The sequence below is a fragment of the Triticum urartu genome, chromosome 6A, assembly GCF_056163025.1.
Source record: "Triticum urartu cultivar PI428250 chromosome 6A, HENAU_Tu73, whole genome shotgun sequence".
In the NCBI taxonomy this organism is placed as follows: domain Eukaryota; kingdom Viridiplantae; phylum Streptophyta; class Magnoliopsida; order Poales; family Poaceae; genus Triticum; species Triticum urartu.
In genome coordinates this window covers 99,135,474-99,148,335 of record NC_141878.1, presented here as the reverse complement: position 1 = coordinate 99,148,335, position 12,862 = coordinate 99,135,474, and the positions used below count along the sequence as shown (strand labels likewise).

General features: G+C 51.0%; 1 protein-coding gene across 1 annotated transcript; it reads left to right on the top strand.

Annotated features, from left to right (window-relative positions):
- Window positions 1–2,037: 2,037 nt before the first annotated feature.
- On the top strand, window positions 2,038–7,089 carry LOC147964221 (uncharacterized). The gene is made up of 3 exons (XM_087529881.1): window positions 2,038–3,534; window positions 6,885–6,953; window positions 7,033–7,089. The coding sequence occupies exons 1-3, from the start codon at window positions 2,038–2,040 to the stop codon at window positions 7,087–7,089; spliced, it is 1,623 nt and encodes a 540-aa protein (XP_087386007.1).
- Window positions 7,090–12,862: the final 5,773 nt, after the last annotated feature.

Genomic DNA, 12,862 nt, shown 5'->3' with positions numbered 1-12,862 from the left:
GGCTCTGTTCGCCCAGAGGAGCAGGAGAGCGGCCGAACGCCCATGGGGCGCTGCTTGTCCCCGCGATGTCCACACCAAGCCCTGGACCGGCGCTGCCACTTGCTCCGGCAGTGGTGACCGCGCCCTTGATGGCCATGGCGCGTCCTAGAGTGGGGATGAAGATGAGGTCGTCGCCCTCGGCACTGACGACGCGCGTCGGAGCCGGACTATAGCCGCGTGCAGGTACGTCGACGACTATCACCCGTTCCTCCTCCTTTGCCGGCGTGAGTGACGGCAGGCGTGTGCCGGCGGCAACTGAAGGTCCTGGCACGCCCATCTCGGCGTTCAACGGTGGAGGGGCACTCGGTCCGGAGACAAGCCCTGGGTCCAGACCCTGGCGGTTGTCAACCGGCGTGGCCATGCGTCGGTTCACCGGTGTGGCATGACGGCGGTGTCCAGCGGTCGCGTGATGGCGCACTACTAGGAAAAGGGCTATAGATAGGATTGACACTAATGGCGCACCAGGGAAGTAGTGCGCCACTACTATATACTAATGGCGCACCAGTTGATGATGCGCCATTAGTGTGGAAGACACTAATGGCGCACCAGAAAACAGGTGCGCCACTAGTGATAATTTTTTTTACATACATACTAATGGCGCATCCTACCGAAGTGCGCCATTACTAGTTCTAACTAGTAATGGCGCACCAGACATGGAGTGCGCCAGTACTGAATTTGTTTTTATTCTTTTTTTTGCAAAACTACTAATGGCGCACCGCCTCACCGTGCGCCATTACTAGTTTAAACTACTAATGGCGCACCCTGTAAAAATGCGCCATTAGTATATATATATATTTTTACTTTTCTGCAAAACTACTAATGGCGCACCACCTGCAGGTGCGCCATTAGTAACCAGGGTTACTAATGGCGCATGTGCAGGTGGTGCGCCATTAGTAACCTGGGACCCCAACAAGATATTTTGGACAGCCCCACACCTACCCACTCACTTTCCCCACTTCATTCCCTCCACCTCCTTCTCCAAGCTTTCGGCTGCCTCCTCCTCCTCACCTCATTTCCACCATAAATTCATCAAAATTAAGTGGTGAAATTACCTTTTTTTGATAGGTAAGTAAGGGGAAAGCTATCTTCATGATGTAGATCTACTTTTTTTCTCCCTAGCTCGCTCCAACAACGTGCACATGCACTTTTTGTGGCCTAGCTAGATCTATGTATGTTTGTGGTGTTGCATGTGTTTGTGGTGTTGCATATATGTTTGTGTTTGCAGGTACCGGTATTTGAAATGCGATAGTTGCCAATATTTTGCCGGAATGTTGATTCATTTCCGTTTTGGCGAGAATTTTGGCACTATGCATTCTTTTTGGTCCTATTTTTAGGGAAGGTCATGCCAAATTTTTTGTTGGTTCTAAAATATTGTTTTGCTCTACCTCGCAGGCGACCATGGTCCGCACGATGACCGAAGGCATCGTGAATAGGTTTTTGAGCTCCGCGAAGGCCGAGATGCTTCAAAAGAACGAGACGGAGATAAGATGTCCGTGTCGAAGATGCAAGCTGAAGAGCCTTATTGCGGACCCGGATTTCGGGCAGGTGCGGGACCACCTGCTCTTGCGTGGTTTCATGGATGGCTATCGGTGGCAAGGTGATGAAGATGACTATGAAGTCGTCCATGGGAGGCGGGCAAGAAATGAGGAAGGGCAACAAGACAAGTACCACCGCGGCGAGGGCGGGCGAGAAGACGAAGAATCTCCAGGACATGATCACGACGGTGATGCTGTACACAGTCATCATGTAGAAGATGTCGTACATGATGATGAGGAAGATCAAGACGAAGGGCATGATCATGAAGATGAAGATGCCGGAGCAGACGACGATGGAGGCTGGGTGCAGGACCCTCATATTCAAGAGCTGCTTCTCAAGCAGACAGATAACGCAAGAGCTGCCGCCCGAGAGAAAGCCAAGCTGGATCAACTGGAGATAGGCACGGTTACTCCATTGTATGAAGGATGCAGGCCCGAGGATACCCGCCTGAAAGTAACGCTCATGGCTCTGGAGATGAAGGTAAAACACGAAATGACCGACGCATGCTTCGACGAGAACATGTCATTCTGGCACGAACGTCTTCCCAAGGGGAACAAGTGCCCGACCAGTTTCGAGGAGGCGAAGAAAATCGTGTGTCCTCTGGATTTACCGCACGTGAAATACCATGTGTGCATGAACAATTGCATCATTCATCGGGACGAGCACGTGGAGTCTACCATATGTTCGGTGTGCGGCATCACTCGACACAAGAAGAGGAAGAAAGATCCTCGAAAATTGGTGTGGTACTTTCCGATCACTCCTCGTCTGCAGTGGTATTTCGCGGACCCTAAGGTAGCAAAGCTCCTGCGTTGGCACGCGGATAGGGAGGAGAAGAAGCGAGAAGATGACGGAAATGATCCGAAGATAAATAAAAAAGACAAGATGCTGAGTCACCCTAAGGATGCGAGCCAGTGGCAAGCGTTGAACTTCGAATACCCAAAATTTGGGAAGGATCCAAGGAACATCATGCTGGGCGCGAGCACCGATGGAGTCAATCCGTTTGGCAGCCAGAGAAGCACACATAGCACGTGGCCTGTGTTTGTGTGGATGTACAACCTTCCCCCCTGGTTGTGCATGAAGAGGAAGTACATTCACATGAGTATGCTAATTGAAGGGCCGAAACAACCAGGGAATGCCATCAATCTGTATCTGGGGCTGCTGAAAGAGGAGCTAGACACGCTGTGGAAAACGCCAGCCAATACGTGGGACACCGCAGAGAAAGAATATTTCCCTATGAGAGCCGCACTGCTCACGACGGTGCACGACTATCTCGGTTACGGATATCTCGCGGGGCAGGTAGTCCACGGATTTTCTGGATGCATAAGGTGCATGGATGACACAACGTATCGCCAGCTAGATAGAGATCCCGGGTGTTCGAAAACCGTGTTCATGGGACATCGAAGGTGGCTTCGCGACGGTGACCCATGGAGGAAACGCAAGGATCTGTTCGATGGTGAAACCGAACCCCGAAAACGCCCGCGTACGAGGAGCGGCGAGGAAATAGACGAGCTGTTGAAAAATTGGAAAGATTTCCCACTGCCGGGAAAGAAGCAAAAGGCGCCAGAGCCGGGAAAGAAGCGAAAGGCGCCAGAGCCGCTGCTGAAGGTATGGAAAACGAGGTCTGTTTTCTGGGACTTGCCGTACTGGAAGATCCACCGTGTGCCTCACAGCCTTGATGCCATGCATATCACGAAGAACGTGTGCGAGAGTCTGCTTGGTACCCTACTCAACATGCCAGAGAGGACCAAAGATGGGCCGAAAGCAAGGGCAGACTTGAAATCAATGGGCATCAGGCAGGAGCTTCACGCTAATGATGATGATGATGATGATGATGATGAGGCGAAGCAGGACACAGAAACTCATCGCAAAGGCAAAAAGGCCAAGAAGACCGGAAGTGACTACCCTCCCGCGTGCTTCACTCTAAGTCAAGAGGAGATCGAGCAGTTTTTCACCTGCCTCGTAGGAGTAAAACTTTCTTACGTTTACGCGGGGAAGATAAGAAGATACCTAGACCCAGCGAAGCAGAAGTTCAGCGGGATGAAGTCTCACGACTGTCACGTGCTGATGACGCAGATACTTCCAGTTGCAACCCGTGGGATCATGGACGCGCACGTCCGTGAAACGCTATTTGGCCTATGCAACTTTTTCGACGTCATCTCTCGGAAGTCGATTGGCGTGAGGAAACTCAGAAGGCTACAGGAAGAGATCGTGGTGATACTATGCGAGCTTGAGATGTACTTCCCGCCCGCATTCTTCGACGTTATGGTGCATCTGCTGGTCCATATCGTGGAGGATATCATCCAACCCGGGCCGACGTTCCTGCACAGCATGATGCCGTTCGAAAGGATGAATGGTGTCATCAAAGGAGACGTTCGCAACATGTCACGTCTAGAGGGAAGTATAGCCAGGGGCTTTCTGACCGAAGAGTGCATCTCCTACTGCACAAATTATCTAGGCATCGAGAACCCCGTTGGTCTGCCCGTCAACAGGCACCTTGGCAGGCTCGCTGGATGGGGTCACCGTGAGGGTCGCTGCGAAATGCATGTCGACTTCGAGGGTTGACTCGCCGACTTTGAAAGAGCAAACCTAGTCGCGCTACAACACATAGACGTGGTCGATCCTTGGGTGGTAGAGCACAAAACCTTTATTGAGAAGACGTACAATGACCGAGGCCAACAGAGGACGGACGGAGATATAATCAAAGAGCACAACTCATGTTTCACGCGTTGGTTCAAGCAGAAGCTTCTGCCGTACCCTTTACATGAGGATTCTTCCACGGAAGAACAACTCATATTCGCCTTGTCACAGGGCGCCGAGCACAACCTGATGACCTATGAGGCGTACGATATCAACGGCTACACATTCTACACCGAGAACAAGGACATGAAGAGCGATGGTTATCAGAACTCCGGGGTAACGATGGAATCCTACACCGGTAACGACAAGGACAGATACTACGGAAGGATCAAGGAGATCTGGGAGTTGAGCTACGCTGGAGAGAAGGTCTCGATGTTCCATGTCAGATGGGCCAAGAGCGTCCTAAAAGAAGACCGGTATTTCACCACCATGGTTATACCCGAAGCCAAATCCAAGACCGCGGGCGCAAACGTCACCGCGAAAAATGAGCCATGGGTACTAGCCTCCCAAGTGGACCAATGCTTCTTCATTACCGACCCGTCAAAGCCCAATCATGTTGTCGTGAGGAGAGGCAAAAGGAAGATCATCGGAATGGATGGAGTAGCCAATGAGCAAGACTTCGACAAGTACGGCGACCCGAAGATCGAACATGACGACGACGATGAAGTAGCAGCACACACCACAAGAAGAAGCAGGACCACCCTACCTAAAGGACGTCCGTTCCACAGAAGAACTCCATTTGCGAAAAAGAAGGGCAAGAAGATTGTGAACAGATAGCTAGCTAAGATCGATTGTATTTAAATCGTAGTCTTCATTTCTCGATTGTATTTCATGGGCACTTTTTGATATCATGAATATTTTTAAATTTCACGGGCACTTTTTGAATTCACGAGGACACTCGATCTCGATCCCCCTCCACCGCCGCCGACGAGCACCCGGCCCCCCGCACCCTCCCCCGCTCCACCGCCGCCAACGGGCACCCCCCGCACCCTCCCCCGCTCCACCGCCGCCAACGGGCACCCCCCGCACCCTCCCCCGCTCCACCGCCGCCGCCGATGATATTTTCAAGTAACAAATTTGAACATATTTTTAAAAAAATTATTACTGTTTTTATAAAAATATTACTGTTATGATTTAAACAAGTTTGAACATATTTAAACACAAATAAATATCAAACAGTATTTAAAATGCAAAAAAAATATTGCAAAGCCTCGGAATCGAACCCAGGACCTCCTGGTTTGTGTGCTACGTGCTGACCAGTCAGGCTAGTGGGCAGGTTCTGATGTGGATTGGGTTAGGTGCAATATAACCTGTGCTCGAACTGTAATAAAAAAACATTCTAAGGGCGCACCGCTGCGGGGTGCGCCATTGCTATCTAAAAAAAGATTTCTAATGGCGCACCGAGGTGTGATGCGCCATTACTAAGCTTCCCCCTAGCTATCCTCCCTCTCCCTCGCCAGATCTCCTTCGACCCTCTCTCCCTCGCCACCAGATCCACCCGCGCGCTGCCCCGACCCACGACGCCGCCGCCCCGACCCTCACCGGACTCCACCCCCGTCGCCCCCGCGCCCTCGCGCCCCCACCCCCGCCGCCCCCGCACCCCCGCGCCCCCACCCCCGCCGAAATCCACCCCCGCCGCCCCCGCGCCCCCGATTCCATCTCTCCCTCTCGGTCCCTCCATCCTCCAGGCCGCCACCGCCGGCCGCCAAGGCACCAATCACCTCCTCGGAGGCAGAGCCTCGGAGGCAGCGCCGCCTTGCCAACCACGACGCCGGCCACCTGCTCCTCACCAACCCCCATCAACGAGAGGAGCATCTGGTGCTCCCTCCCTCGAGTTCGTCGACGACGCCGTCCTCCAGCCGCTGCCGCCGCAGCCGCCGTCCTCCCGCCCAGGTACCTCTCCTCCTTCCTCCTTCCTCCCTCTCCTGTGTTCCTAGGTTCCTAGGTTCAGACAAACAGTAATGACTGTGTTCCTAGGTTTAGACAGAAAGACAATGGAGAATGGAGATGCCATGCTAGTAATTCGTTCCTTTTCTTCTAAAATTGACAAATTTATCAGTCTCTGTTCACTGGGTAATGATGAATGGATTCGTGATGGCCGTAGATAAGCACCTGCAACGCCTTCTACTGTGACTACTTCACCCCCCAACTCCACCTGTAATGTCTAAATTTTGTTACTGATGATGATAACAGTAAAGTTTGTGCACTGTAAATTGACATATGGAAGTAATCTGTTAATCTGAATTTTGTTACTGATGATGACAGGAGATTTGTGCACTGTAGTTTGTTAATCTGGACAGCTTAGTAGCTAATGCATTCAGTTAACCAAAGTTTAGTTCTTGTGTACTGTTATTTGTTAATCTGTTACTCCATTTGTTACTGAGTTTTTCTCTTAGGGTTTAGTAGTGAGAACATGCATGGTCCAGCATTCAGTTGGAGTATTGCCTAGGTTCAATTAGGTTCAGTAGTGCTACTAGGTTTAATATCGTTGCTCCTGTGCTATACTTTGGCAGCCTGGAGTATTATTTCCAAATTGGAGTAGTAGTGACCATGTAGTGTAGTGCTGTGTACTGTAGTTCCCGCTCTTCTCAAATTGGGATATGTAGTGTAGTGTAGTTCCCTCCTCAAATTACTTGCAAGCATATTGTAACTATTTTCACTCTGTCCTGAAGGTTTTTGACTACACAATCTGTGGTGACCCACACTCTGTTGGTTCACACTCATTGAGTTCGCTCGTGAAGGTATTATATGTTCACATGGTACATTTATGTTTTTCAGCAGCTAATTGATGGTTTGATACATGATACATTTCATGCACAGGGTGCTAGAGCTGCACTTAACTTGCTAAAATCATCCCCTTGTTCTTACTGGTTATAGAAATTCATTGCTTGTCCTATGTTTTCTGTCAGGGTATTGTTCAGGAAGCTTGCTTGAGTTTGTGTCCTTTAATTTGTAAATCTGCAGTTCTAGCCACATTTAGGATAAGTTGTTGTATATACTATCATAAAGTTCAGCAAGAACAGGGCATCAACAGTGCTACTCTAGTATCTAGTTGGGGAGGGACAAATGGACAGGGCATCACTGTAGCTGTACTGCACAACAAATTATTAGTCTTAGGATTAACACTCCTCATATGAGATGAGAGGATTTTTTTAAATGGCTTCTTGCAGTTTTGAAAATTCAGTTTATTCGGTTACTAAAAATTCAGTTAATTCAGTTAGGGAAACAAATTTCAGAACTTTTGTTTGTTGTAACATATTGATGTGCTTTGTAAAACTTGTTCATGTACTGAACTACTAATGCCTTGTGATGCTCTGAATTACTTGTGATGCCTCTGAATTACTTGTGATCACATTGATAAAGACATGCAAAGATGATGATCAAAGATATATATTTCAGATTTGTATAGTTTCAGAGATTTGTATGACCAAAGATACAATTCAGATTTGAATTGTTTCAGAAATTGGTATGACCAAAGATGCTATTGTATATAAATGGGCTGCTGTAGAACTGTTCTTCATCTTTACAGTGCTGTTGTATAGAAATATGCTAAATTTTCTGCTCTGATTGTTGCTCAAAGAAATTTAGCAAAAAAATGGGGTCCTGGGAGACGCCGCTGCTGCTTGAGGCCCTTGAGAGGCCCTTCGTGTCGTGATGATTTTGCAGGTACCCCGAGAGGCCCTTGAGTTTGCCGGAATGTCGATTAACTTCCGTTCGGGCAAATTCGGGTACTCCATATGTCCTATTTTCAGCAAAGGTCATGCTGAAATTTTCCGTGAATTTTAGCATGACTTTGCTAAAAATCGGACATATGAGGTACTTGCTACTAATGCATGGGCCGGGGTATCTTAGTACTTAATTAAGTAGGATCAACTGCCCCTTTATTCTTGCTGCATTAAACCATAGGTGGCAATAGAGCCAAGTGATTAGGCCCAACTTAGAAATTCTCCTCAGCATCGATAAACCCTAGATGATAAACCCAACATAGGTGGCAATAGAGCCAACTGATTAGTGCCAAGTGATTAGGCCCAACCTAGGGTGCCTCAGCATCGATAAACCCTAAATGATGAAAACTTAGCATTTAGGGTGCCTCGGCGTCGACAAACCCTAAATGATGAAACCTTGGCTTTTAGGGTGCCTCGGTGTCGATGAGAACCTAAATGATGTACGCTTAGGCTTTTAGGGTGCCTCGGCGTCGACAAACCCTAAATGATAAAAGCTTAGCTTTTAGGATGCCTTGGTGTCGATAAACCCTAAATGATGAGACCATGATCTTGTTCCTTGACAATAACCAACTTTTTGATCAAACTTTTTTCCTATTTAGAGCGAAACATGGCCCACAATGATGAGGCCGGCGGTTCGGGTGGCAAGCAATTCTGGGAGTTGTCCCAGGAGTTGGAGGAAGAACCTCACCACTATGAGGATGCCGTGGAAGACACCGATCCTGACTACACAACCCCTAGTGGCGTCGGGGATGACACCACTGATGATGGCGCCGCGGATGCCACCACTGATGATGGCGGCGCACGCACAGATGGCAGCCAACCGAAGAGGCAACGGAAGGACCGGCGCCCGAACGTGCTCGGCACCGTCAGGGAGGAATTTACTAAAGTGAACTCCGACGGGCATCCGACGGCGCCCAAACACGTAGTCAAGGGGTACTCGATTCAGCTCAGGTGCATTCTCCGGAGCACCGCCTCGATCAACACCGAGAACCTAAGGCATAAGGACCGAGGGAATTTGCGCAGCCTCCTCTTCACGAAGCTGCACGAACGATACAAGTTCCCCGCTGAGTTCGCAAACACACGCCTCTCGGGTAATAAAGTGAACGGTGCCGCCCTCACGATGATGAGCACGGCCCTGTCTACTTGGAAAAGCACGGTGAAGGCAATGATTGACAAAGGTGATAGTTATGAGAAGATCAAGGCGAAATATCCTTTGATGAGCGAAGATGACTACAAGGAGTTCAAGATCAAGTGCGAGAGCCCCACAACCTCCGAATCAAGTAAGTGGGGGAAAGAAATGCGGCGGTTGAACATAAGGGTCCACCAACTCAGTCCCGACGGTTACAGAGTGGCGGAGCCTGTATGGGACAAGGAGGACGCGGAGCGTGCCGAGCAAGGCCTACCGCCCCGCTTCGAGAAATACAGTGACAAGCAGACCAGGAACTTTCTCAGGGCCCGGTACAAGGAGGACCCGGTAACAAAGGAGCTTACCACGGATCCGAAGACCAAGGAGCTTGAGCTTGTTCTGGTAAGGAATACACCCCCGCGTAATTAGCTCCATATGGTTGCATTCTAATTAATCCCCAATATTTCTAAATAGTTCATGTTCCTTCCGCAGGACAAAGAAAGCAGTAGCGCGGGGTCGTCTCAGAGCTCCCCTTTTGATACCCCTTTGAATAGGGCGTTGAACGTAATGAAAAACAAGGATAAGCTCAGTAAGCCAACGTCAGCTGGTCGTGTGGCCGGCAAAGGCTTGCCCACAAAATGGTCGTCATACTATACCACTGGTGGGCGAAAGGAGAAAAAGACCAGCTCGGAAAGCCAGTTGCGCGAGGTTGAAGCACTCAAGGCGCAAGTGGCGCGGATTCCGGAGATGGTCCAAGAGCAAGTGCAATAACAACTGGGATCGACGCTCACCGGCATTATGCCTACCTTGATTCATGGGATAACGACGTGGATTGCGGGTGGCCAACAGGGGCCGCCACCGATTCCCAGCTTCACGGCCAGCAACTCGCACAACGCGCATGCGGCGCCATTGGTGTCTCCGTCGGCGGCGGTATTGGTGTCTATGGCGGCGGCGCCATTGGTGTCTCCGGCGGCGGTGATATTGGTGTCTCCGACGCCGGCATTGGAGCTTAATGCACCCGGGTGTACGCCGGCCGGCACCTCGCCAGCAAGCGGCCCCTCCTTCAGTTGCACGCCCGCTGTTGGCGGTGCCTCGACATTAGCCGAGCTCGACGGCATCGCAGTAACTAAGCCTCTCAGCCGAGGACTTCATCTCCTTGCCTTTGACTGGGCATCCCTGACGCCCTACATGTTTTCGCAGGGCACCGCCGACGTTCCTTGCACTCTCCTGCACTTCGTGGGCGGCGAGTTGGTCGATGTCGCCAAGGGCAGAATCGTTCAACCGGGCAACCCCGTGTTCCACGGTAATCCGATGCCACCCACAATGTATAGGGTTGAAGTGGTTCGGGTGCTGCCAGGCTGCGACGAGCTGTTACCTCCGATTCGACCCGCTAGGGCCGACGAAGAAGATGAGATGACCCTCTGTGCCTGCGTAAGCTGGCCCCTGCTTTGGCCGAAGAGCCAGATTCGTTTGGGGGCGGGGGACACCACCCCACAGACAAGACCGCCAGTCATGCCGGCGCCAAGCCATGGCAAGAACGCCGCAACGCTACCGGACATGCCGGACATCCCTATGGCACAGGATCCGGACATGCATATGGCACAGGATCTGGACGACGACGACAACGACGATGGTACATTTACCAACGTTGATAAGTACTTTGCCGAACATGGGTACGGTGACGAGTTCTGCGGGCCTCCTTCTCAAGAACCCAAACAAGACGACCGCGATCTAGCTGGTACGGCGGAGAAACGCAATTGCAACAGGCGTCGTCTGGCGTTCAGTTCTCAGGAGACGCCTCCAGCTGCCGCCTGTTGGGGAACGTAGCAGAAATTCAAAATTTTCCTACGTGTCACCAAGATCGATCAATGGAGAAACTAGCAATGAGGGGAAGGAGAGTGCATCTACATACCCTTGTAGATTGCTATGCGGAAGCGTTCAAGAGAACGGGGTTGAAGGAGTCGTACTCGTCGTGATCCAAATCATCGGAGATCCTAGTGCCGAACGGACGGCACCTCCGCGTTCAACACACGTACAGCCCGGTGACGTCTCCCATGCCTTGATCCAGCAAGGAGAGAGGGAGAGGTTGAGGAAGACTCCATCCAGCAGCAGCACAACGGCGTGGTGGTGGTGGAGGAGCGTGGTACTCCAGCAGGGCTTCGCCAAGCACCGCAAGAGACAAGGAGGGAGAGGGGTAGGGCTGCGCCAAGAAGGAGAGGAACTCGTGTGTATGGCAGCCCAAAACCTCAAGTATATATAGGGGAGGGGAGGGGCTGCGCCCCCACCTAGGTTTCCACCCCTAGGGGTGGCGGCCAGCCCTAGATCCCATCTAGGGGGGCGGCCAAGGGGGGAGAGAGGGGGGCGCACCACTAGGTGGGCCTTAGGCCCATCTGAGCCTAGGGTTTGCCCCCTTCCACTCTCCCATGCGCCTTGGGCCTTGGTGGGGGGGGGGGCGCACTGTTGGAAATATGCCCTAGAGGCAATAATAAATTGATTATTATTATATTTCCTTGTTCATGATAATCGTTTATTATCCATGCTAGAATTGTATTGATAGGAAACTCAGATACATGTGTGGATACATAGACAACACCATGTCCCTAGTAAGCCTCTAGTTGACTAGCTCGTTGATCAATAGATGGTTACGGTTTCCTGACCATGGACATTGGATGTCGTTGATAACGGGATCACATCATTAGGAGAATGATGTGATGGACAAGACCCAATCCTAAGCATAGCACTAGATCGTGTAGTTCGTATGCTAAAGCTTTTCTAATGTCAAGTATCATTTCCTTAGACCATGAGATTGTGCAACTCCCGGATACCGTAGGAGTGCTTTGGGTGTGCCAAACGTCACAACGTAACTGGGTGACTATAAAGGTGCACTACGGGTATCTCCGAAAGTGTCTGTTGGGTTGGCACGAATCGAGACTGGGATTTGTCACTCCGTGTAAAACGGAGAGGTATCTCTGGGCCCACTCGGTAGGACATCATCATAATGTGCACAATGTGACCAAGGAGTTGATCATGGGATGATGTGTTACGGAACGAGTAAAGAGACTTGCCGGTAACGAGATTGAACAAGGTATCGGGATACCGACGATCGAATCTCGGGCAAGTATCGTACCGCTAGACAAAGGGAATTGTATACGGGATTGATTAAGTCCTTGACATCGTGGTTCATCCGATGAGATCATCGTGGAACATGTGGGAGCCAACATGGGTATCCAGATCCCGCTATTGGTTATTGACCGGAGAATGTCTCGGTCATGTCTGCATGTCTCCCGAACCCGTAGGGTCTACACACTTAAGGTTTGATGACGCTAGGGTTATAAAGGAAGCTTGTATGTGGTTACCGAATGTTGTTCGGAGTCCCGGATGAGATCCCGGACGTCACGAGGAGTTCCGGAATGGTCCGGAGGTAAAGATTTATATATGGGAAGTCCTGTTTTGGTCACCAGACAAGTTTCGGGGTCACTGGTATTGTACCGGGACCACCGGAAGGGTCCCGGGGGTCCACCTGCCCCGGGGGCCACATGGGCTGTAGGGGTGTGCACCTTGGCCTATATGGGCCAAGGGCACCAGCCCCAAGAGGCCCATGCGCCAAAGGATAAGGAAAGGAAGAGTCCTAAAGGGGGAAAGCACCTCCGAGGTGCCTTGGGGAGGAGGGACTCCTCCTAGCCGCACCCTTCCTTGGAGGAAGGGCCAAGACTGCGCCTCGCCCCCTCTCCCTTGCCCCTATATATATGTGGGGGGTGGGAGGGCAGCCAGACCAATGTTCTGGTGCAGCCCTCCCCTT

Coding starts and splice junctions, on each gene's coding strand:
- LOC147964221 (XM_087529881.1), top strand. CDS start 2,038: ATGGCTCTGGAGATGAAGGTAAAACACGAAATGACCGACGCATGCTTC. Junction 3,535..6,884: donor AGCAGTTTTTCACCTGCCTC/GTAGGAGTAAAA, acceptor TCTGTCCTGAAG/GTTTTTGACTACACAATCTG. Junction 6,954..7,032: donor CATTGAGTTCGCTCGTGAAG/GTATTATATGTT, acceptor TTTCATGCACAG/GGTGCTAGAGCTGCACTTAA.